At 41.3% G+C, this 25367-nt stretch overlaps 3 protein-coding genes across 9 annotated transcripts; 2 read left to right on the top strand and 1 right to left on the bottom strand.

Annotated features, from left to right (window-relative positions):
* The first annotated feature begins 603 nt into the window (after window positions 1-603).
* Window positions 604-12087, top strand: rassf2b (Ras association domain family member 2b). Of its 6 annotated transcripts, none has more exons than XR_013077165.1 (12): window positions 604-904; window positions 4612-4657; window positions 5680-5753; window positions 6886-6961; window positions 7226-7377; window positions 8256-8371; window positions 9002-9144; window positions 9362-9515; window positions 9597-9718; window positions 9881-9978; window positions 10152-11084; window positions 11334-12087. XR_013077165.1 is itself a non-coding variant. In XM_076730248.1 (11 exons), the coding sequence occupies exons 3-11, from the start codon at window positions 5701-5703 to the stop codon at window positions 10219-10221; spliced, it is 984 nt and encodes a 327-aa protein (XP_076586363.1). In that variant the 5' UTR covers window positions 630-904; window positions 4612-4657; window positions 5680-5700; the 3' UTR covers window positions 10222-12087. The 6 variants fall into 6 exon arrangements, 2 of the variants coding, with proteins under 2 accessions (XP_076586363.1, XP_076586362.1); XR_013077164.1 differs by having other exon boundaries at window positions 11329-12087; XR_013077166.1 differs by having other exon boundaries at window positions 682-904; window positions 10152-11075; window positions 11329-12087.
* A 364-nt stretch (window positions 12088-12451) lies between these two features.
* Window positions 12452-15334, top strand: sprn2 (shadow of prion protein 2). Of its 2 annotated transcripts, XM_076730251.1 has the most exons (3): window positions 12452-12476; window positions 12525-12572; window positions 14663-15334. In XM_076730251.1, the coding sequence occupies exon 3, from the start codon at window positions 14671-14673 to the stop codon at window positions 15205-15207; it is 537 nt and encodes a 178-aa protein (XP_076586366.1). In that variant the 5' UTR covers window positions 12452-12476; window positions 12525-12572; window positions 14663-14670; the 3' UTR covers window positions 15208-15334. The 2 variants fall into 2 exon arrangements, with proteins under 2 accessions (XP_076586366.1, XP_076586365.1); XM_076730250.1 differs by having other exon boundaries at window positions 12472-12572.
* A 2742-nt stretch (window positions 15335-18076) lies between these two features.
* Window positions 18077-24352, bottom strand: LOC143320522 (uncharacterized). The gene is made up of 2 exons (XM_076730246.1): window positions 24150-24352; window positions 18077-21598 (listed from the first exon to the last, which is right to left on the bottom strand). The coding sequence occupies exon 2, from the start codon at window positions 21589-21591 to the stop codon at window positions 20344-20346; it is 1248 nt and encodes a 415-aa protein (XP_076586361.1). The 5' UTR covers window positions 21592-21598; window positions 24150-24352; the 3' UTR covers window positions 18077-20343.
* Window positions 24353-25367: the final 1015 nt, after the last annotated feature.

The raw sequence follows: 25367 nt of genomic DNA, 5'->3' as shown, positions 1-25367 counted from the left end.
GAGTCCTGCTTTTTACCATATCTTGGGTCCCTGTGTCAAAATCTAGTTTCAGGAACACTGTGCATAGAGTGAGCTGCAGAGGCCCTGCTGTAAAGTTACCAGCTACACTGCCATTTATTTTCTTGATTAATTGTGTAAGTCTAAAAAGTTGTGAAAATGGCCCCACACAACCCCTCAGAGCACAAAAATCCAAGCAACTTTCCAAAATCAAAGCCTATTTAAAGTACCATCATATAGCCTATGATAAGAATAAGTGTTGTAGAATCCGTTCTCGAAAAGGAAAAGAAATGAAATGTTAGGAATGGCAAAAATAAAAATACTCAGTTGCAGGTGAGAATTGATCTGTCAAAATAATTACCTAATTACATAAATCAGAAATATGGCACACTAAAATAATTCTAATACTAAACATGTTCACTTATATCACAATACATACCATTTGCTTTTCTTTTACTGAGTCCACAGAGTTTTTCGTGGGACGTTCAAAGATCAGTTTTGTTCACATTCATCATGCCAAGTAAATTTGGCTGTCCCTGGAGGAGTAGTGCAGGCTGATGGTGTGCGTGTCTCCTGCTCTCCCATTGTTTGCGTGTTTTCATTCATCTCTGCACGCAGCGCGAACAAAGGGGCGTCAGGGTCGCTCTCTGATTGGCTCCCAGCCGGGCCCCCGACGCTGCTGTGCCGCGAGCTCCGCCACAACAGATGGACCTCTCGCGCTTTCCTCCTCCTCCCTCTACCACCTCGATGCACGCGCCTCAGTGATTGTTTCCAACGGCAGGAGAGCGAGCGAGTTGACCGAGGAGTTTACCGTTAACGGAGAGTTCAGCCGCCGTAACGGGAAGAGGAGGAAAGAGGGAGGAGGAGGTGGAAGAGGAGGACCGGAGAGCCTGCGTACCCGGGTTTGGTGAGCCGAAATAGGATCCCCAAAAGTCGGCAGGCATCAGACAGGAGCGTCGATGTAGCTAAGTGGGCTGATCACGATGATGTCTGTGGGTTGATGTGGCGATATGGACCGGGGTGTAGTTTGATAGCGTGATTATTTGTACAAAAAGAAGACTTAATAATGTTTTGACAGCGTAAAATACGAAGCAGCAACATTTATCTCCTTTATAAAATCACAGGCGACACACATACAGGTTAATAATCTCGAATATCAGGCATGTGTGGCGCATTAAATGAACATACAGTGATAACAGATATGCTCCATAGCACTTTCTGTGATGGTGTAGCCTAAATCTTGAGCAGAAAATGATACAGAAGGCAGAGCTGTGTGTTAGTAAAATAGGTTACATAACAAGCAGTAGATAGTTAAGATTCCTCTCAGCTCACATAAGGCTGGCTGCACTGAGGCAACAACAGTGAATAGTCTACCCAATGTTTTGACTTGGAGGTAATGTCCACTAGCTAAAAGTAATGCAGTTTAATAAAATAGCCCTGCTCTCATGAGGCTTATAATGTTCAGTTTTTGTTAGCAAAGTGTCGATTAAACTGGTCGTTTTGCGGAGAAGTTTCTGATATTTAGTGTACCCACACTGAGGTGGACAAAGTATTAAAATCAATACAGTTCAACAGCAGCACAAGCCTCCAGAATGATCCTGAAGCTAAATCATATGCTGAACATTATAGGTGGGATTTTTTTTTGCAGGGCTGTTGTGCTGGACTGTGTTAGTTTAAGGTACGTTTAAGTTGCCATCATAGAAGACTAAGAAAACCAGAAAACGTTCACATTTAACAAGCTGATGATCAATCGATTATCAAAATAGTTGCAGATAAATTTCAAGTGATTGTTTCAGCTAAAGTCAAGGAAAGGGCAAGGATAGTTTCAGCTTGATGTGCAGAATCTGGAAGCCATATGTAGATCAAATCGAGCCTTGCAACGTTTTTGACAACCAATGCCTAACAAGGAGCTGGAGACACAAACACACACTATTTTTGGCTCCGTGTTGCAGGCTAGTTGCTGGAGCTCAGATGTTTTTGGTGTTGCTATGACAATGGTGACAATAGTGAGGCAGAGCATTAGTAATGTGGAGGCTGGAGGCAGGGGCGGTGGTGAGTTTGAAACTGGACAAGAGGAGGTTTTTGAGATGTTCATGGTCCATTTCAGCCAAAGACTTTGACAGAGGAGGCTCAGAGTCAACAGGGCAAGAGGGCAGAAAACAAGCATGCGTGTGTGTGTCAGTGATGGGGGGGGGGGGGTCAGGAAGCTGTGGTCATGAGTTTAACTAGCACAGTGGATGGCTTCTAGTCTTTCATGAGGGAACGTGGGGGAGACGGAGGAGAAAGCTGAATGGGAAAAACAGACGGCAGAGAGGAAAGAATTTCCTAATCAATAAAATTGGACAGCTACTAATAAATTGAGCTACTGTGGTACAAAACAACCAGGCAGATGACAGAAAATGAGACATTACAATATGGAGAAAATGGGGAAGATGGAGACTGAGGATTCGGCTGATGTTGTAATGAGGCAGAGGGGAATTCAGAACGTGGACTGGGTCAGTTGTGGGTCAGTCTGATGGCGTTTATATGTCTGGCTTCAAAACAAAAAGTGTAGACAGGTTTCTGCCGTCTAAGGTAGGACTTTATTTAGCCTGAGGGAAACTGTTGTGCAGCAGTTGCAGTGCAAATGTGAAGAGAGCATCAGTGATATACAGATAGTTTCCAAAGAGACAAGGTCATCTGGTTATAATGGACAACAGCTGTCACTGGCTCTCCACTGTTTTGGTTAAACGTTAATGTCATTTTTACAATTTATAGGTTTTCATCTTTAGAATTAATGTAAATACACACTCTGAACATAGTCAAGGAAGAAGTATGATTTCATAAGTGCTTAATCACCTGAAAATAAGAATCATTGTGTTTTCGTTACCTTAGAACGAGCTCTTTATATCTAGAGAGGGAGCCGGTCCTCTTCTACACTGCCATGTTTCTACGGAAGCCCAGAGCAGACAGACCAAACACTGGCTCTGGAGAGCGCCTTTCGCGTTTTTCATGAGATGTCACTAGTCCTTTTCAGGCAAAAACAAAATAAATGAAACAATTCATTATGTCACCAGACAACAACAGCATTTAGACCTTAAAAGATTAAAGAAACTATAGAAGAGTAAATACAGTAGAACAGTAAACTGAATAAATAATGCAAATATTCTTGATATTTTATTTTTGGTGTTTCAGAAAGGGGGGTTACATTTGAGGGATTTTGACACATGGCCTCTGTATTTGTAAAATTCTGTTCCTGGAATCTGGTTATTGAACCTCAATACTGTGTTGGTATCATATCACAGTAGTGGCATCAAATGTCTGGACGGATTCGTTGTCCTGTTTGCTTATTCTTCTATCAGATTTTGCTAGTTTTTACTGGGGCAAAGTTCTTATACAGCTGCTTGTATTTGCATAGGTTTTCTTTCTTTCATTAATGAAAAACATGTTAATATCTTTTCATAGATACTTTTCATTTTGGTATGATATTTGCACCAGTCAAACAAAACAAAACCCAGCCCTACCTAACTGTGATGTAACCTTTACTGCCAGCGAAAGACAGAACTTTGTCACAGTATTACAATAAAACAAAGCCTAGACAGTATCTAGGCTCATATCACAACATCAATATTGCACTGAAGTGTTTCGCAGCTCTATCCTCTGAGATATGGAGCTGAAGAAAACCATGAAAATCGCCCTTGTCTGCAAACTTTTGGCAGCAAACACTAAACAGGGTAGAGTGAGTGATACTCCAGCAGAAGCTCTAAAGGTCAGATGTCCGATTTGATCTTTATTTCAGGAGGTCACATCAGGGAAGGATCAATATTGTTATCAGATGACAGTTAAGTGACTTAAAGTTCACGTCGGTCCTGTATCTTGCCAAACAATTACAACATTGTCTCGGTTTGACCGCCGGCCACATGTCTGTCTCAGACCACTGGCATCACCTGCTAATGAGTCTATGAGCACAGCCGCCCTTGACCACGACCGCAGTATTAAAGACTAATGATTTCCATTGTGTAGGTGAATGGTTAGCTTTTGAACGCTTGACATAGCTAATATAGGTGATGAAATATTGATGTACCTTGGCAGGAGGCTGGGCTGATTAGCGTTTAATATTTAATTTGTGCACAATAACGGAACACATTTATTTCAGAGATTGACAGCCGCAGGTTATTTATCAGCATTGTGTGTTTAAGGCTGCCACATTACTCTGCTTGTCAGGCCTGGAATATCTTTGTTTGCAAAGTGTTCAGATATGTGTCTGATCTGAGCGTTTAGATAAGGGAAGAGGAAAAAGCCGTTTATGTGTGGGTCCTCTTAGTGTTTTTATCCGTGCTCTTTGTTTGGCTGTGCATGATAATTCATCTGTGCCTCATGAATTGAGGAAGTTTTAGGCTCTGTAAAGACTAGTGTCAGTTTCCTGTGTGACTGAGTGAGTAAAGGAGGAAGTGATTTAACGGAAGGGGAGCACTTCCTTTAAACACCCCCACTCTTCCCCGTCTGTTCGCCGTCAGATTCATAAGTAAAGATCCTGAAGAAACTGATACCTGAATGATAAACCTGCTAATACCTGAGGATACATACAGAGTCCATTTGCCTAACTGTTCGCTCTCTCTCTCTCCACATCTGCAGTTCCCTCTTTCTGGTGACTCAACAACATCACACAGCCTTCACTACGGTAAGATCACATGTAGCCTGACATTTGTACCATACTTATTAGGCAGGTATGTCTTTCTGACTTGCAGTTTTAATATTTTGTGAGTTGATATAACAAAGTTTCCATCATCCAGTCATTACTGCTTTTTTTTTTACCAGGGCAATATGTTGAGGAATGACACATTTTAATCTCTCCAGTTAAGATGTCACATGAACATAATTCCCTCTAAGCACAATTTGAATTATAGAAATTCTAGGCTAAAATGACATTTATACCTATGCTTCTATTTAGAAAATGAATCTTCTTCTATGTCCAGCCTGCCTGTGAGTTGTGAAATGTCTTCAGTTATTCACCTATATATGTGATAGATCAGTGGATATAATGTGTGCTGCCACTAGCTTGCTCAGAGATTTAAGCAACTGAAATGATTTGGCTCTGCAGGTGACCATGTGTCCTGCACCTGTTCATCTCCTTCCGGAGGCTTGTGTTGTGCCTCCTCTGCAGATAGACAAAGACAAACACACACAGTCATTCAGCAGACAGGGAAGCAAAACTTCACGGGGTGATGGCTGAGTGCCATTTAAAACAGCTGCATGAGTGCGTGTGTGTGTGTGTGTGTGTTTTTGAGTGTTTATGTGTAAGAGAGGGACAAGAAAGACATAAGGAGAGAGTTAAAGGGGTGACAGGAAAGAGAAAATAAATTGTAGGCAAGAGGAGGAGGAGAGTGTGAAGAGCAGCTGTCTCACTCCATCACACACCAAATGCTTTGATTGGGTGATGAGACATACTGCAGTGGTGGTTTAACAGTTAACCAAGTTGATCTGACTCTTGAAGGAAATACACTGACAGGAAAGCAGATATGATCGGCTGTTGCTGTTTACTCTGTGGAGCTTTACCTCGTCCTCCTCCTCTTCCTGCAATCTCTTTTCTCCTCTCCAGGCTGCCCTCTTAATGCCTGTTGCTCGCTGCTGGTCATGAGGAGTCATGAGACTGAATCAGATGGATGAAAATGAGAAACTCTCTGTCGCTTCTTTGTCTTTCAGCTCCTCTCATGCTTGCTGAGAATGGATGACACACAGTACGGGGTTAAGATAGGAGAGAACAAGTACATCAGCAAGTAAGCATGAAATACCACGCTGTTTCTCTCAGAAGCTCATTTCAAACTGACTGACTCGTGAAAGAAAATGTACTTACGCTTTATTTACGTTTAGTATGTCTATGATTTAAAGTAATCTGAGCATACAACCCCTTCTATTCACAGACCTTTGATTAAGTTAAGGAAAAACTCCCCCCAAACAACCCTTTAACTACTCTTTTACAATAGAATTTTTATAGATAGATTGTAAACCATTTAGAAGAATAGATCAGACGATCGTTGAACAACTTCTAGTGTCACATCAAAGGACCTGAGCCACATGACCTCCTCTCCACTGTAGACACCTGGAAAGACGAAAGACTACACAAACATGAAGCAAAGCTCGAGCACACCATTCACACAGATAGGAGAAACAAAACAAGCATACAGGGAGAAAGACATGGACATCTCCTGGAGGCGGAAGATCCAAAACATCTGAAATGAGGCACCAACAGCCAGACGAGAGAGAGAGAGAGAGAGAGGTCCCAGGACGACCAATCGTCAAGAGGACAGAGAGAAGAAAATACGAGGAGAAAATAAATAGAGAAAGGAAGAGAGCACACATCTGTGCTTGTGAGACACAAACAAACAAAGGGTTAGACATGCATTGGTTTTCGGAAAGTTGACAGTATTCCCAGCCCACATAGGCTCACAAGAGACTGTAAAACAATGAAGAAGATCAGAGAGTGAATCAGGATGTGCAGACCCAGATCCACAAATTCAGAGGGAGAACGTTTCAAGACAAACATCTCAAAGACAAACATCTTCAGACAGCCAGAAAAATCTGGGTTCTTTAACCATTTTTAGTAGGTCATTGTACATGCAGCAATAAACGCCCAGCGAAATTCATCCTTAACGTCACGAAGATCACAAAAACACAAATGCTGCTCCTCAGAAATGCCTTTTGATCTGCCTACATCAGTTCCCAAGGAGAAGGGACCAGCCTGTAATTAAGCCCAAAAGGACCCATTCAGGCTTTGAGAGCGATGTCTTACCTTTCACTCTGCCAGTACACTATTAAAAATCAACTTGCAGAGGCCTGAAAATTGTTAGTTGTATGCAATGTATTTTCCAATCAGTTTCCTCCTCAGTGATTCAACATCTCTGTCTCCAGGGTAACAGTCCTCTCACATCTTAAGACGTACAACCTCTACTATGAAGGACAGAATCTCCAGCTCAGACACAGAGAGGTGTGTATATACAGCCGTGTGTGTGTGTGTGTTTACGTTTAATCTTGTTTTAATGTTTTATCCTTTTCAGCAGAAGCGTCTGAATGTCTCCTCTCTTCAGTGCTGTCCGTCTTCCTGCCGCCCTTTTTAGTTTTCTCTCAGTCATTTGCAGACTAATAAACCCCACCCTATCCCAAAGGGGTAATAACTGCCCATTGTGTGTATGTATATGTGTGTGTGTGTGTGTGTGTGTGTGCATTGATAACAGCTTCTCTTTCCCAACAGGAGGAGGGGGAGCTGATCTTCGAGGGCTTGCTGAATATCTTCTGGGGCCTGCGACGACCAATCAGGCTTCAGATGCAGGATGACCACGAGAGAATCCGACCACCCCCCTCCTCTACGTCCTGGCACTCGGGTTGCAATCTGGACAGTCAAGGGTAAGAGGTCCAGGGATCAGTGACACCTCAGTGACCGGAGATGGTGATACTCAGCAGGTCGTGGGGGGGGGGGGGGGGGGGGGGGGGGCAGATATAGAATATGTCTAGTTTGTCTGATGGAAAATGAAATTGAATTTGTGTCATCACTTTTTGTACATGTATGATATTGCTGATTTAATTCCATGCAACGCTTGATTTCGTATGCTTGATTTCCACAGTTTGTTGACATTGGAAATGTAGCACAGACAAAGGGAACCTTTCAACCCACACCTCTGGCTCAGTTTTAGATTTTGTGTCAATAGGCTTGACTTTGTTCAGCTCTGTAATCCCATTCATCAGAAGAGACGATGCTCGTTCGAGGGATAACAGTGCTCACGGGCACGCAGCTGGGTCTTTCAGGGACAAAATGACTTTAGTAACTACAGTAACTACACCCCTACGGCCTTTATTTCTGGCATGTCAGTCCAAAATTACTAAAAAATCAAAGGACATACCCTCACGAATCATGGCAGCATATGCCAAACACAGAAAAACTGCAACAACAAACAGGAACAGCTGTCACAAGTTGAAACTAGCCAATAGAGATGTGACGTACATAAGGTATGTGGTGTATGAGTGGTTTACAGAATGCTGCTGTTTGGCAGGAAGTCTAATAATAAGATTACGTCTGTATCAGTGGTCGTTAAAGTCCTTGTTCTTACACTCTTGACAGTATTACTACCTGTATTATACTGCTCTATAACTCCCCTCACTTTTCATCCGAAACCAATGTCCTTGAATGTAAAAACAGTTTGTCTCGACAAAACATTTCCAGCTGAATCTTTACAGTCTCTTCATCTTGTCTCATCCTGTACTTTTTCATATTTCTTGTGTTGAAGTTCCCCCACCAGCACAGATGGTCAACAGGAGACACAGCAAAGCCCGCCCACAGTGGAAGTGACGCCACCTGACAGCCAACCAGAGAACAACGGTGTGATGGAAGAACAGAGAGACGGTGAGTGGTTGTAAGGAGTGTATGAATGTGGACACACACTATGTATCACTCCCAGTGTATTACAGTGTGCAGTAATAGCAAATCAACTGCTTCACTTGTGATCAAGACAAAAAAAGAAACATTGCGTTAGGTCATGAGGATCAAATTAACTAAGCTCTAAAAACACTGTGGACCAAATCTCCAATTAACTCTCAGCTGCTTTATATAAGCATGCCATCACTGCTGGGAGGGAACCTCTCATCTCAAAAAGGCAACTGCTTGTGGGAAGGGGATTAAAGCCTTATTCTTAGTTTGCCCACAGTTTTTTTAATCCTTAGAGGAGTTTACTGTATGACTGAAACTTTAGATGAAATGAAAACATGTCAGGAGTACAAGATTTGCATACACAGCACCACATTCCTGACTCATATCTGTTTCATCCTGTCTTTACCTGAGCATTAGAAATACTCATTTTGTTGGCAGTTCTGAACAGACAGGTGATGTTTACTTCCATGATGTCAGTGTGATTAAACTCGCTCGACTTTTAAAAAAGATTGCAAGCTCAAAGGGAAAGCCATTACTATAAGTTCAAGTTTTTCTTACAGTTCATGTTAAGAAATAAAAAGTGAGGTGTGCTTGTTGGTTGGACAGAGGACAGTGAGAGCACCGCTCAGCTGCTCAGGACAAAGAGTGATGCCGGGGTCTTAAGGCGGGGCCAGCGGCGGTCACCGAGCGACCAGAGGAAAATTCGACGCCATCGCTTCTCCATCAACGGACACTTCTACAACCATAAGGTTTGTCAGTGGATCCTTAGAAAGTCTGAAAAAATAATGGAAAGAATGTACAGAGACTTTCTTATTGTTGATGTTTAAATTGGTTTTAAACTAATTGACAAATAAAAATTCACACTGACCCATCCATGTTCATATCTGTGTGCAGTCATATACATTAAGTTACAGTAAATAGGAAGCTGAATTCATGTTTTAATGTTTTTTGTTTTTTTTTTCTCAGACAGCAGTGTTTACTCCTGCTTACGGCTCAGTGACCAATGTTCGCATCAACAGCTGCATGACCACACCCCAGGTCCTCCGAGTTCTCCTCAACAAGTTTAAAATTGAAAACAGCCCAGATGATTTTGCCATCTACCTCGTCCATGCGAGTGGAGGTGAGTGTGAATTATTCCATTTCTTTTTTGGTGTTTGTGTGATTTGCTCTGTTAATCAGTCCCCTTCTGTTGATGTTTCAGAGCGTGTGAAACTGAAGCGAAGTGACTATCCTCTGGTGCTGAGGGTAATGCAGGGTCCATGTGAGCAGGTCTGCAAGGTTTTCCTCATGGAAGAGGACCTGGGAGAGGAAGTCACATATGATGTAAATCCCTACATAAATGCTATCAATGAACGTGTCTTACTTCTTTTGTGTGACAGCGTGCAGCCACAAAATCCGTGTCTCTGTGTCTCCAATATTTTTATTTACCTCTCATCAGTCTCTCTTTTTGGGCTTCATTGTTGTATTTCTCTTCCCTTCCACCAGGTGGCACAGTATATCAAGTTTGAAATGCCTGTCCTGCAGAGTTTCATCACCAAACTGAAGGAGGAGGAGGACAGAGAGGTGCAGAAACTCAGGAGAAGGTACAAAAAATACTGTATATCTTCTGCTTCACCATCAGCTGTTACAAAAGCTTACAAACATACAAAATATCCCATACAGGAGTCTACATAGTATTGTGATTTAATATCAAATGTATCTTTGCCAACATACACATTTATTCTTTCTGTTTGCATTTATGTGCTTGCACTTGTAGGTACACTTACCTGCGGTGTATAATTGAGAAGCAGCTCAGTTGTCTTCCAGAGGGAGCGACGTGTATGTGATCTGCTTATCAAACTGTCAAAACATTCCCAGAGTACCACATCCTCCACCCAGCTGTGACAAGAGTGAGTGACCAAGAATCAACTGGCAAAAACCCTGTCTACCTGTCTCAGCCATTATCCTGCTCCTCTGACTTCCTGACTCCGTGTGGGTCTTTTTTCAAATCATCCAATCAGTCAGTATACAGACAAAACACGATTGAGTGCACCATCTCAGCAGTTGTCCTGAGAGCCATGATGGGTCTCGCAGCATCATAAAGAGTCTCAATTCAGACCAGATCACTATCTCTTTCTCCTCACACACAGGGAGACGTACAGAGAAGACATTCCTCTTCTCATGAGTAATTTTAACCTTTTTGCAGTGCAGAGCTTTGCAGAATGATCCTAAAATTAGACATCCTGTCTACCGTCTTCCCTCCAGTTTGTAAGATGATACACAAAGTCAATTTAAAGCACAAACATCATACGATGTGGTTTTAGTAAAGTGCCGGTTAAAAGATTTCCAAGCACAACGACAGGTGAGCTGCAACAGACCACGCAGTTTCAGTCAATGTGAAGCGGAACAGTGGTGACAGCATCCAGTTCCCACGTAGCACTGCATGCCTTTATGTTCCTCGCTGCCTGAGAATTTGTTGAATATTGTAACTGGAGGAACTGAATCGACCCTCTCCATGTCATCGCAGCTGAGAAGCTCACTGCAGGATTATTGAGGGCCGTGTGAACAGATGTTTATGTTGTGACCATCAATCTGTTGGCGGTCTGATAGGGACAGCTGTCTTTCTGAAGGCATTCAAACTGAATGTTTAAGTCTTTTATGATTGAACTTAAAGGAATTTAAGTTGCCGAACCAGCAGCCGGTTAGCTTAGCATAGCACAGCTAGCCTGGCTCTGTCCAAACGTAACAAAATCCACCTACCAGCACCTTTAAAGCTTTTGTTGTTTTACTCGATATAAACACTTGAGTGTAAAAAATGATAGTTGTGATGTTGCCGGGGTTCATGTGCTGAGCTGTTTCTCAGTCGGGGCATAGTTTGGCACGTAACCCCCCATTTTAATTGGTGAGCTTTTGGTGGCTGCGAGGTGGATTTTGTTACCTTTGTACAGAGCCAGGCTAGCTGTCTCCAACTCTTTCCAAGGCCGTTAGCTGTGGCTTCATTTTTACCCTACAGACATGAGAGTCCCACCGATTTCTCATCAAACTCTTGGCAAGAAATACCCCCAAAATACCAAACTATTCCTTAAAAAAAAAAAAAAAAAGCATCCTGAAATAATTGAACACTTATGAGCCCCTTTTGTTTTCTGCTGTCCGCACTTGCATTACTGCCTTATGTGAGTTGCAAAACGATGTCACGTTGAGATTTTAGAAGCACATACTGTTCGATTGGTGAACGACGTCCAGCATCCTTCTTCACGCAGTGGCTCCTCCTGATTGAACTGGCTGCACAAAAATCATTTCACATCCAACGGTTTATGAGACAAGAAGCACAACACGAGACTGTGAATTACGCTGATGATCTTTGATGGAAGAATGTTGTAAATGTGTGAATGAGCATTTAAAAGCAGTACACTTCGCCTCCACATGTACAGTGCTTTGCATACGCCTGCTTTTGTCCGTGTGCGTAGCCCCTCCATTCAGTATTTCTAACATCGTTGTAAAAAGTGTGTCTGTGTGACTCGGAAAGTGTGCATGTTGTATTTTTAGTGACTCTTGAGACTTGCCTGCTTTTGTATTGTGTCTTTTACAAAATAATGAAGGAACTTTAGTCTTTAAGATGTTAAGATCTCATGCCACTACTTGGAAAATGTCGGGTTTTTTCTTACGATGATTGTTATTTAATAAAAAAAAAAAAAGAAAAAGATGAGCATATATATATATATCTGTAATCTCCTTCTGTCTTGGGGTCAATGGGTGAAATGGTCACATGTTATATAATGATGTTTAAATCTTGTTGTACAATTTAACACATATAACAGTCATAGTCGAAGCTTCAGGAGAGCTCGTTAAGTGCTCTGATTCATTCCCTCAGTGGGAGGGCACATGTACGGCCACACACACGCGCACACACGCAGATATTTACGTCTGATGTCTGTGGTTCAGCAGCTTACTGCACACTCAGCCAATGAGCAGGTGTGAGAGAGAGTGATCCACTCCACCTGATTGAGGTTGTCTGGAGGATAACGGGTTGGCCTTGAAACATACTTCTTAGTGTCAGAAGAGTCTGAGCTGCACACACACGCACTCTGGTCTTTACTGTCAGGAGAGTCTGAGCTGCACACACACACACACACGCTCTCTGGTCTGTCAGAAGAGGAGCATCATCTGAAGCGCTGCACTGCAAACAGCCTCTCAACAGGTGAGATTGTTTATTCCAAGATTGTTCTCTTAAATTCAGCAGGTTTGAACAATGTTCTTTGTTTTTCTGGGTTATTTTAGGGAGTAGATTTCTCTTGTTTGTGGGTGTGATGTTATTTAGGATCTCTTACGCTGCACAATTTAGGCTCTCTCTCTAGAAAGCACAAATAATAATGTACTGTAGGTCATAGTGCTTCAAACTGCATCAAATTCATGATGAAGGCATGTTTTGTCTTTGTGAGTCTGGACTGCTGTCGCTGTAATCTGAGAGCCACTGGATTATTGTCAAACTAAGTGACCCAGCATAATTATAGCTCAACTCATCTTTTAAGAGGACTCAGATTAGACTGTGTACAGTTTGTTGACGGCAGAGCAAATGATGTCATGCTGCTCAGTGGATAACGTCAGCGGTGGAAAACGTGTTCAAACTGTTTACTTAAGTCAAAGTTGTAATACCGCGCTACTAGTAAAAATATTGCAATTCAGTATAAATGTAGAAGAATTTGCAAGTAAATATACTTTTATTGTACTATTATTGTTCAAGGTGGAGACAATTTTAACTGCTTCATATACTGATGGGTACTTAAGAATAATGATGCGTCATATAAACTAGTCCTACACTTTGTCTGTTAAACCTCAATCTGAAAAGTAACTAAAGCCATTAAATAAATGTAGTTGAGTAAAAGTACAATATTTCCTTGTGAAATGTAGAAGAATGAAAGAATAAAATAGCATGTAATAAAAAGCACTCATAAAGTACATGTATTAAGTAAATGTATTCACTGTAATTACTTCCCATCACTGCATGTAGTCTAACATTTTGTAATTATTTAATAGAAAAAATACTGTCAGCAGTGTGGAAGAAAAAAGTCTTTCGGTCATTTAACAATTCAACACAACATATTTTGTTTGAAACACTTGAAGTGACAAAATATTCACCTCATTATTTACTTTAATGATTACTGGCAACAACACCTGTCCCAGTGTTTCACTTATTCAGTGCTAACAAACTGTCATCCATTGGTGCTGTGATGATTAACGCAGCGGGTCCACATATCTAGAGGCAGATTGCATCTACGAGATCCTAATGAAAGCACGTTGGAGATTATGAAAGCTATCTGATCCCAGGTCAGCTGCACTGTTAAGTTGTGCTTGTGTAATATGTGTTTTCAAAGCTGGATTAAGAGCTACGACCTGCTCTGCTCTTTATTTATCGGCAAAGTAAAAATAACACACAGCAGGACTAAAGCTGCTGAGAACATCTCGTCAGTCTGTTGATGAGCACGGTGCCTTCCAGTACCATCACAACTAAGTACATGTACTTCAGCTCACTACTTTACTGCTTAGGTTATTTGTACTTACATTATTAGTATTTCCAATTTGTGCTACATTAGCGAGGCCAATATTGCACTTTTTGCAGTGCAGTGATTTTGCAGCTGTTGTTACTCAGTGCTGATACAAATACATAATCAACTTCTAAAAAAAGGCATTTTGTAAATAAACTACTCAACTGTGTTTAAATTAGCAAAAAAAATTGCTTCACCTCAACCAGCATTTCAAATGCTGTGCGCATGTTAATGCACAGTAATGCTGGTGATCCAATATATTTAATAATATTACACTCCTCAAGCATCAGTGTTGCAGTATTAATACTTTTACCTTTGATAGTATTTTTGTTGGTAATATTTAATTGGTACTTGGTTCTGTTTTACTCATTAATATTTATTTATTTGAAAGTGTTTGTATGGACTTTTTTAACATTTAACATACTGTTTTATGATGTCTTGCTTTTTGTGTTTGTTTTATTGACAGTTTAATCTTATATGTTAATTTATATGTTAGTTTTTCTTTTTTTTAGTTTTTAATGCTGTTTATGTCCTTTGATTGTCTAAATTAATGATTACTATAAACAAAGTATGGCTAAATTTTCATTTATACTTCTTCCACCACTGTTAAGAACTGATCAGCTGATCATTTCAGTACAACAGAAACGAGTCTGTTCTCTTCTTTTAGTGACTGGGTGGAAACTTCAATGCTCACCAGCAGCAAATTCATGCATCCTCATAATGTTTCTTTGTCTTGTTTTTACAGTACAAAGAATGATGTCAGGCCTGCAGAAACTCCCCCTCACAGTGACCCTCTGCCTGCTACTCCTCGCCACACTGTTGCCCAGCTCTGAAGCCCGCCGTGGTTTTGGAGGTGGTGGCTTTGGCCGGGGCGGAGGAGGGCGGAGCCGGGGCTGGGGCGGTGGCGGCGGCCAAGCCTATAGACCTGTCCAGAGCAGTGGCCCCAGTGCAGGCAAAGTAGCCGGGGCAGCTGCAGCTGGTGCCATAGGAGGAACATTGATTGGTTCTGCCCTGAGCCGCCCTGGATACGGGTATGGTGGTGGATATGGAGGGTATGGAGGGTATGGAGGGGGATTTGGAGGGGGTTATGGAGGATATGGAGGTGGTTATGGCTACCCACGATATGGAGGTGGTGGTGGCTACGGCCCCAGGCCAGGCTATGAAGCAGAGGGCTCTGGAGACATGGAGTACTACACCGGAGCATCCAGTGGCCCCATCTACAACAGTATCATCGTTGTCATCGGCTCCCTGATGTCCCTGCTGATTGGCCACTGGGTGGCAGTCATGTAGAGCTGGAGACAGAGCTGTGATCCCCAAACAGACACAGATTCGAGCCCTGACCAAAAATAACCCACAACCTGACAGAGGACAGAGGTAGAAAAGAAATTCGACCCATTAAACCTCTACATTATGTCAGTGTGCCACCAAGCTTCAGTCTGCAGGCCTACTGATGAGCCACGAAAACCACTTCCTGTCGACATTTGTCAGAGTTGTACAATAATTTAACTCAATGAAGAACTAAAGCGCCACTGTTCTCCACACTCTCATATCTCCTTTTAAAGCGGCCAGTCTTTTTATACTTTTGATGATCGTGGTGGTGATGGTCTAACATGTTTTCTGGTAAACAATCTGTGAAGATAGACCAGGAGTAAATTAGATGTTCTATCAGCTTAACTCTACCTCAATAAGTCATGTCAGGGCCAGAGTTTAAGAGCAGCTATATACTTCATATGATAATGCCATTTCTCAGTATATTTAGACAGTTTTCTCATTCTGTCTGCTGTGCACATTGTAGACTTATGTGTAGACTTTTATGTTAAAAAAAAAAAAGCAAAATATTTTTCCATGTTTAAAATTGTTATATAAATAAAAGAACTTAGAACAAACATTTGTGTTGAATTTTATTGTCAACGTTCTGATGATGCTGCTAAAATAATGAATGATCTGCTCGGTACACATGTTTAAACATGTACACATCAGTGAATACAGATAGATTAGACATTCAGGAAATCTGTAATCGCTTTGTGCTTGACATTTGATTCTTGACTAAACAGCAGGATCCAAAACAATCTCAGCACAAGCTCCACTGTCTCAACTTTATAACCTTGTTAAGAAAAGTGATATACAAATAAAGATTATTATTATATTAATCACCACATTGTTGTAAACTGCTGCTTCCAAAGTTAAGATTGGAGCTCAAAATAACTTAATGGCTACAACTCTATGACAACAGAACAAGCTCCATCTGCTGATGAGAACTCTGTGTTTTCTGAAAAACTGACCATACATGCAACCGACTGTATGTCGGAGGCCTACAGCCAGGAGCAGCTCTGTGAGGCTGCACAGTGGTGCTTTGAGCTAAATGCTAATGTCAGCATGCTAACATGCTGATGTACATGTCACAATGTTTTCCAACTCAGCTTTAGCATGCTAACACGTGCCTATTAGCATTGAAGAGAAAGTATATCTGAAGCTGATGGGAATGTTTTTGGTTTTGAAAGTATTTAGAAACAAACAAAAGTACTGCACAAACTTACATTTGGAGCAACAAAGTCGACCTATCATCTACTCACCTTAGATGTTCATCTTCCACATTACACATTGTTATTAATTTTCTACCTGTGTTCATTCTGCTATACCATTGCTAGTGAAACATTGCATCACACATCAAAGCACTTCAGTAGGTGACAGCAAACACAGCCATGCATTAGTTTGAGTCACCTTTATTATGTTACAGGTTTGAATGTTGTTAAATTGATCCTTCCTCTGTTCATACTGACCTTTGTTGTTCTTTTGTTCATACCTATCATGCAGGACAGTTGTTGGGGAGGGGCCGCCCTGGAAATGCTGCGGACAGCTTTCTTTTCTCTAGGAATGTTTCTTATGGTTGTTTGATGCGTTCTGAAGTACTTTGTTAGGATTGCTTACCTTATATAGAGAAATAGTCTAAGAGTCAATTTTCTGAGTTAGTTTCCTTGTTTTGTTGTTTTTTCTTTCGTTGTGGCCTGGGTTACATTATAACGGAGAGCATTGTAAGTAAAATATTCACCTCTGGGAATTCAAGATGTCTGCTGAGTCTGCTGAGCTACCACCTTCCATGACATTCAAAATATGAAGAAACAACGGATACAATCTCGCACAAATCTCTAGACACAACCCTGCTGGCTAAAGGACACAACTGGAAACCATCTGAAACCCTCTTAGCAACATAAAACAAAAATCCATTCATTTTTTTTCCATCATTACCTCACTGTGTAGTTTGCATGCTATTTCATTAAGGTGAATAAGCTTGGTGGTCTGTGTGCAGACTGTTAATGCATTTAATCAACGTAATGGAAACGCAAGGTGTAGTCCTGCATGACTCAGCCTGTCAGCTGACATTTAACGCGTCTGCAGACTTGAATCGTGTCTTAGCTGATCCTATCACACCAAGGGCTCACTTGTTCGCTTTCTCTCTCTCTCTGTCCTCTACAGTTCAGCGGTAGCCATCTGAAAAATCTGATCATCCAGCAGCGGTCTGCAGACCTCTCACGCTCAGTGATCATGTTTCAAAACAGGTCAGACCTGAAACACTGGGGAGTGTTGACACAGCCCATTTTTTTTGTGTTTTCATTATATGAAATGTTGCCACAACAGACTTGCTATTTTCCTCTGAGAATTGGTACCAGCTGTCCCAGAGCTTTAGTTGGTTAACTATGTAAAATCAAGAAAAGTACGCCATGTTTTCAGTCCATTTAGTTTGTTGGTTTGTTTGTCTGCAGGATTACAGAAAAATGACTGTCCAGAGTTTCATGAAACTTGGTGGAAGGGTGTACCATGGGCCAAGGTACAACCCATTACATTTTGGACTGAATCCAGCAGCAGCAGCAGATACAATTATTTTCCACTTTCATTAATATTGTAAGATAGGACCTTTGGCCATGGTAGAATAAATGCTATATATCTTAAAATCCAGCAGATGGTCGTAAAGTTCAATAGTGCCAAGCATCCAGTTGTAGAAATGGCTCCACATCACAGTCCACATCCACAGGTACCAGTACGCTCAAACTAAGCAGAGGTATTTTCACAGAAGTTTGTAAAATCATCTTAAGTTATCTTCCATCCTTTGTGGCTTTAATTGAAGCAAGTAATAAAACAAATACCCACAAATGCAAATTGGTAAAGTTGACAAGTTTATTTGAAGAGACAAGCAAAAAGTGCAAATCGACCCTCAGGACTCAGTAGAAGCTCCAGCAGCACAGCAAGTGTGATCCCTCACAGGAAAAGGCATCATGTCTTTACATGGACATGTTCACATACATTCAAAGGTATACACGAGATAATGAATGCTACATATAACAATACATTAAAGATACCCTGTGGGGGGTTTGGTAAGAGATTATTGTATAGTCAACTAGAGGTCAGTGTAATTATAGTTTAGAGGTTGCCAGTGAAAAGTGGATGCCCTGTTTTTAGATCCAGCGATCATGACGCCACTTTAAATTTCTGTCATGAGTGAGAAGGCTTAACTGACAAAACCAAAGTTGAAGAGGGGATTTTATACCAACACAGAGGAGACCCTAACAGCTGTGTTTGGATGCAATGTAGGCAGTTACAAATTATCCTCCATGTTCCCATCACACTGGGTCTCAAATAACGAGCTATGAGGTAGAAAATGTGTTCAGCATTTATGTTTAGTCTCACAAAAAAACAGATTTTGAACTTCTTTTTTGCAATTGAAGCTCCAGAGTACCATTGAATTGTTTTTTGTCTCAGCTTTTAAGATGAGAAGACACTGTACTACAAATATTATGTAGTGTACTGTACATACGTTGGTATGCAGGATTAGCAACCATGAACTCATCTGATGATGCAAGATAATGTTCAGCAGGTTGAAGAGACGACTTGGTCTTATAGTTTAAGGGCACTTCTGCAATCACAGGTTACCCCACAGGGTCGAGACAGAGGCAAAACACTGGACAGAAGGGAGGAAAAGTGTGTGAAAATTATCAGAAAATACACAGTACAAAGCAATGGCAGTGCACATGGAAACACATTAGGACGACATAAGATTAAAAAAAAGAACACCACTGATTCCACAGTAATTTGAGAGGAAGGACAACAGCACGAGTACTACTGTGACTCTGTTGATCCAACTATATTAAATACCAGCAGTTAATCTAATCAGTGTTTATTGAGCTTCAGCCTTTCAATGGACCATACTGGATATAATAAATGTCCATTTATGTTTAAAGCTGTGAAGAAATCAGCAGATATATTCCTTTACAAATAGTCATGCTCGTAGTGTAAAACCTTAGTGTAAAGCACCGAATCGTAGTATTAGATTAATACAATAAAGTTAAGTATTAAGTGATAGTTTTGGATTAATGTTCACTGTTTTCCAACTCTTTGAGCTGTCCTTCAATCAGACAGTCCTCCAACTAGGCTTCCAAGTAACAATTATTTTTATTATCCATTAATCTGCCAATTATTTTCACGATTAATCCGTTAATCGTTTAGTCTATAAAATGTCAAAAAATTGTGGAAAATACTGATCACAATTTCCCAGAGTCCAAAGTAACATCTTCAGATTGCTTCTTTTGTCCAACCAAGAGTCCAAAATCTTCATTTATTGTCAGAAATGACAAAGAAAAGCAGCAAATCTTTTGATATGAGAAGCTGGAACAAGCAAATGTTTGACATGTTTGCTTGACAAATGACTGAAACAATTCATTGAGATTAATTCCCTTTTGATCGACTGATCGATTTATTGACTAATTGTTGCAGCTCTACCTCCAACATCAGCGTCCCTGGCGTTAATATACTCACATAATACTTAAAGCGCATGTAGGCCTATATTTATGCAAAGCAGTTTATCTATACAGACCACCACCGTCACAGAGCCTGCACCAGCCACACACGTGCAAACGATCACTCAGACACTTTTTCCTCTGTGATAAAAGAGACAAAAGACCATTCCTTGAATAAATAAACACAAATGTGCTATTCTGAAACACAAGCAAACATGAGTTAGTGGTGGGGCCACTCCTTTCCTCTATGGCTAGAGAGCCTATCTAAATTGAATCAACATGGACATTAATGGGCCAGATTTCTCCCCACCATCAAAAGCCTGGAGTACTGAACTACAGTTAATGGACCATTTGTCTTTCACAAGAGACGAAGGGAATGTGCAATTTGTTGCCACACTATGGCTCTCTAACCTTTCTCCTTCCTATCCTTAGATACAGTTCAGACATGCAGCATAGTGTATGTACCAGCTGTGTGGTACCAGTAAACATGCATGAGGATGCAATGCATTGAGAAGAAAACACAAAAAATGGAAGTTTAAATCGAAAGGTAAGACGATCCTCTCTCCCTAATCATTTTCCAACATTTTATTTAATTCTTTCAACCCATTTTCCATCACTTCAACTGCTCACGAAGGCCTCAGTGCAGCATCAGCATGTTGCTATTCAGAAGCATCAGTACAGTGCTGGTGACCACAGCTAAAAGTCCCCACGAGCCCACCTCCAGTCCCTGAGCCCCTCCTGTCACTTTCATCAAGTACTTCTCAGAGTAAACCATGTACAACGCCAAGCATCTCCTGACCTTCAGCTGGTTGATCAGTGCCGGGTAGCCGATCTCCACAATGCTGACTGTGTCATCATCATCATCATCATCATCATCATCGGTGGCAGTTTTTCCGAGAGCCTGTGAAGCTGGAGGCTCAGGATTGGCTCCAGTCTGATTTTGAGGCTGGAGAGTTGAAGGTGCAGAGGTGGAGGAGTTGCCTGCTGCAGTGCTGTTGCTCTCTGTGGTGTTGCTGCCAGTGTCTGGAGCTGAGGAGACAGCAGTGGTTGTAGTTTTGGTTGTGGCAGCTGGTTTGTTGTTCGGCTGTCGATTCTCTGCAGGCAGAAGGTCTCTTCTCTTCATGCAGTCATCCATGTATTTTTCATAGTTTTGGGGGGGTTTGCTGTAGCTGTAGTCTCTGCTGTAGTCATTGGTATCATTAGACTGGGTACCATATTTCTTGTACATGTAGTGGTTGTAGTAATACTCTTCCTGCTGGCTGCTGAAGTTGAAGTGAGGACGGGGGAACCTTCCTAACCCGTAGCCAAGGGCCATTCCTGCCATAGCCCCTCCCGCTGCCGCCATCATCGCTCTGCGTCCAAAGTGTCTGGATTTTTCTTCGGGATACACGCCCATTGTCTGAACTGATTGGGCAAAGGGAGATCCACCCGTATAACCACGGCCTCCATAACCAAAGCTGCCACCATAGCGAGGACTTAGAATCTTGTTTTTTGGGTTTTGGTTGACGTATCCCCCACCATAACCTCCATAACCACCATAACCGCCATAACCTCCTCTGTATGGTGAGCCCTGTACTGGATACTGGTAGCCTCCTCCACCCGGCTGCCGGGGGTAACTACCCGGATACTCAGGTCTGCCTGATTGCGGAGGGTAGCCTCCTTGATTTGGTTGTCCCGGCTGTCTGGGGTATCCACCCTGAGAGCTGGAACCCTGATTGTTTTTACTGCCTGAATTAGTGTTAGAGTGGGTGCTGCCTCGGCTGGAACCGGAGGTCTTCTTCGAGCCGAAGCTCTTCCCAAAGCTGCCTCCTCTCTTGGCCAATGAAAAATGGGTATAAAACAAAAGAAGTGACAGACACAGCACAGACCATGAGTTCAGCTTCATCTTCACTCTGTAGGGTCACGAGAAAAAAGGAAAATTAAGAAAGGGAGAAAAAGGATAACATGAGATAGTTGGATTATATCATTTTAACCTTAAAAAGTCTTGTCTCATTTGATGAGGGTTATCTGTCTTTCTGAAAAACAGTCCAATCCTCAAGTTGCACCAAACAGCTACTTTACCGTACAAGAGAGCATGCAGGTAACTTCACTGAGCGGACCAGACTATTATTATGGCTCCTGTGTAGCTTGTGTTGGTCTTGTTGTCTCTGATCTTGTTCCACTAAGTCAAGCTAGTGGAAGCAATTATACCATTAAATCATGTTCACCGTATTTTAGTGCCAGCCTCAACATGTTTTTGCACTGTCCAACCTTGTTCACCCCATAGTTTCAACACTGTGGGTCCAAAATAGGCTTCCACGTTGGCTTGACAAAGCACCGTGCGGCGCAATCTTAATGTTAATGAAGATAACCAAACGGTATTCATCTGTGACTAAAACTGCTGCCAAGCCTCCACCCTGTAATTTTTCTTTCAGTACCTTTGACCATGTGAGGATATAAGATTAATATTTTGCATGAAAAAATCTCCTACAATCTGTATCTCATAAATATGACAAAAATCTATGAGTAGTTAAGATAAAAGACATGATCATCGTCACAGTGTTAGAAGACAAAACCATAAAGACAATACCTGATGAAGGGGAGAGTAAGTTTATGATATATGACATTATTATATAATTTTGTCGACTGTCAGAGTCTTTTTTCCATTTTACACCACGGTAGAAAAATAATTCTGGATGAAGAAAAACAGAACTCCTCATATCTGAGAAGCTGAAGCCAGATAATGTTTGGCATTTAGCATGAAAAATGACTGAAGTTATTATTCAATCATCAAAATGGTTTGCCACTGCTTTTCTGTACAGCTCTAGATTTTATCCATACAGTCCACCCCTAACTTGATTTAATTCACTTTTATTGCCTCTTTTCCTTTGAGCCAATGAAAGATATTGATGCACTACTATAACGCTATATCACACAATGAAACAACCTGCTCAACAATTCTGAATTATGAATGGAAATGCAGTCAACCGGTGGCAGCAAATAAACCACAGCTGCTCCTGCAGCACTGCCATGGTTCATCTCAGCCTGTGACCTGTTGTGAGTAAACTCTCTCTGATAGAAGACGTAAGTCAGACAGAGGTCTCTCTTCTTAACTGCTATCACCCGCAATATCAATATATAGGCATCAGCCATTGGCTAAAACCAAATTCTGTTTTTATTATCGAATGCAGGCTACATCCAAATCAACTGCTATAATCGGGACATGATGTTCACATGTACAGATTATTATGCATATCAACATTCAGCACTAATCTACTGTATTTCATGTTGTCATTATTGCCCATTAGGCTTCGTAGTCTGCAAATGTCATGTCAGAAGTATAGTCCTGTAATGACAGATGCAATTGGGGCTGTAGGCTATATTGGAGATGAGTTTTACTTTGTTATTTTTTACAGGGAATGTCTTCATTTAGTTATTAGTCTATTCTTCTCTCTCTGCCACAACCAATACTTGTATATGTGATGGAAGTAGGAGGTGTACCGGGTCCTTGATGATTCCTGAATTGCTTAGCTATGGACTGGAAATTAAAATGTATGAAATCTGTACAGTCGTGTCACATGATGCCACGTTGTTAATTGAATTAAAAGTAAATAAGTAAGGCGTCATGAACACAGTGACACTCATCTGACAGAGATCAGGCTGAACAAAGCCACGGTCACATGGTGCAGCTGTGCCACACCTCAGCTTTCACTGACTTTGCTTGGAAATGACGGGTCTGAAGCAGGGGTGTCTTATTTTTGTTGCCTCTCCTCCTCTCTCCTCCTGTCTTCTCCTCTCTCCTCTGGTTAACAAACAACCAGCAACATGACCTTATTCACATCAGATGGGACATCCTCGTGAGATAAGCGTCTCGAAATTACGAGGTGCTTGATGGGTACAAACGTAACGAGATAAAGTCAACATCTGTTTTCGGTAAATGGTCGCTTCTTAACGTTCACTTGTCCCTTCATGGCCCAGTTTTACTGTAGAAAATCTGACTTTTCATGACTGAAAGTATTGACTTCTTTCTCTCTGAGGGCGAACTGGTGTGTACCGTCCAGAAGTAGAAAACAGGTGTGGCACCGAGGACGGGACACAAGACATGAGGTGCAGTTCGGGTGTTAGGATGGACACGGTGGCGCATGAAACTGTGCCCTGCTATCAGCTGATGGCTCCGAGCAAACTGATCCAGATGTAGGTTGTTTGTAAATAGACAGTCTTTACTACTGACCTTGTATTGACAGCATCATCTTAATGTGGCCTGCCCGTTCATACTGCCCTGTATTCGGTCTAAAGATGGCACTTAGCAGGTCCATGTAACTATAGAGTTTCATTTAAAGACTGTGAGGAGAGCTCCGGTGGTACCGGAGACAGAGATGGTGCCGTGAGGTAAACACATTTAATGTCCCACAGCAGCACTAAAAACATGAGGATGCGGTTACTTTAAAACAGGAGCAGTCTTACCTTTAGTGATGCTTGTTTGGGTGTTTCTTCCTCTTTATCTAGTTTCAGTGGCCCGCGTGGACTTTCCCTCTGAGTATTCTTCAAACGTTTCCAGTTTGGAAACAGGTGAATGCCTGTGGCGAAACGCGGCACGAGCGATGGTGGTAGGAACAGAGGAGGGGCAGGGCTTTGCTTACCGCATTTCCCAGCATCCTCCACCGTGTGGTCATGTCGACTTCATACGGAAAATCACCACACATGAATGAACAGCAGAGAGCTGTGTGCAGTGAATGACACAAGTGGTGGAAATTAAGCAAGTTTCCACTGCAGTTAATTACATCTATGAAGTACTTAACTGCCATTAATCCATACTGCACATTTTTGGACATAGCGTACTTTTAGTGTACTAGTGTACCTTTATTTGAAAGCAAAACCAGTCGCTCTGCAGGTATAAAATATATGACATTTGAAAAGATTATGCAAGGTTATAAATTACCACCAGAAACAATTTAATTTGAACTGTGGCTTACGTTTGAATAAATTATGATTAGTATAATGTATGATGAGCACTTTAACTTGTAACATCCTTTTTTTTTTATTGTGGTTTTATGGCAGTATTGTGTTTGTAAATAGAAGATCTGAGCAGCCTACTTCTTTCACCAATAAAAGTAATTTATTGCCAGATTATTCAAAAAGTATGACGCAAACAGAGATGTTTCCATCTGTTGACACATTTAAAAGACCGGTTTTTCCTGTTGTCTCATCAGATGTGATGGCTCCACAGTGTTATAAAAAAAAAATAAAATAAAAAAATAAAAAAATAGATAGCAGGAGACAGTAGGTGTGTTTAGCAGCCAGAGTTCAGTGGAATGATTCAACGAATGAACGACACGCTCAAATCCTGATGGCGCCATCTGCTGGTTATTGGAAGTCCTACATTAAAGTCCTTCTGTGATGAATAACTGAGGGCCTAGAAATACGCCTCTCTTTGAAAATAAAAAGCAGTCATGAGACTAAAAAAAACTCTGTCCAGTTTATATATATGAAACCAAAGAAGCCACTAATTAGTGAGCTATATATTGTAGTTACAGTGGCTTCTTTACATTAATAATGCAATATTTTCACCAACACAATAACGATATTTTAAGACAGAAATAAAATGAAATTATTTGGATTTCACTTCCATTTAACAGCTGTTGTCCATAAAGAATGATAGGAAACAACTTTTTTTCATGAGTT

This window comes from Chaetodon auriga, chromosome 5 (assembly GCF_051107435.1).
Source record: "Chaetodon auriga isolate fChaAug3 chromosome 5, fChaAug3.hap1, whole genome shotgun sequence".
NCBI lineage: Eukaryota > Metazoa > Chordata > Actinopteri > Chaetodontiformes > Chaetodontidae > Chaetodon > Chaetodon auriga.
Note: the sequence above shows the minus strand (reverse complement) of the source record. Positions and strands in the feature narration are given on the sequence as shown.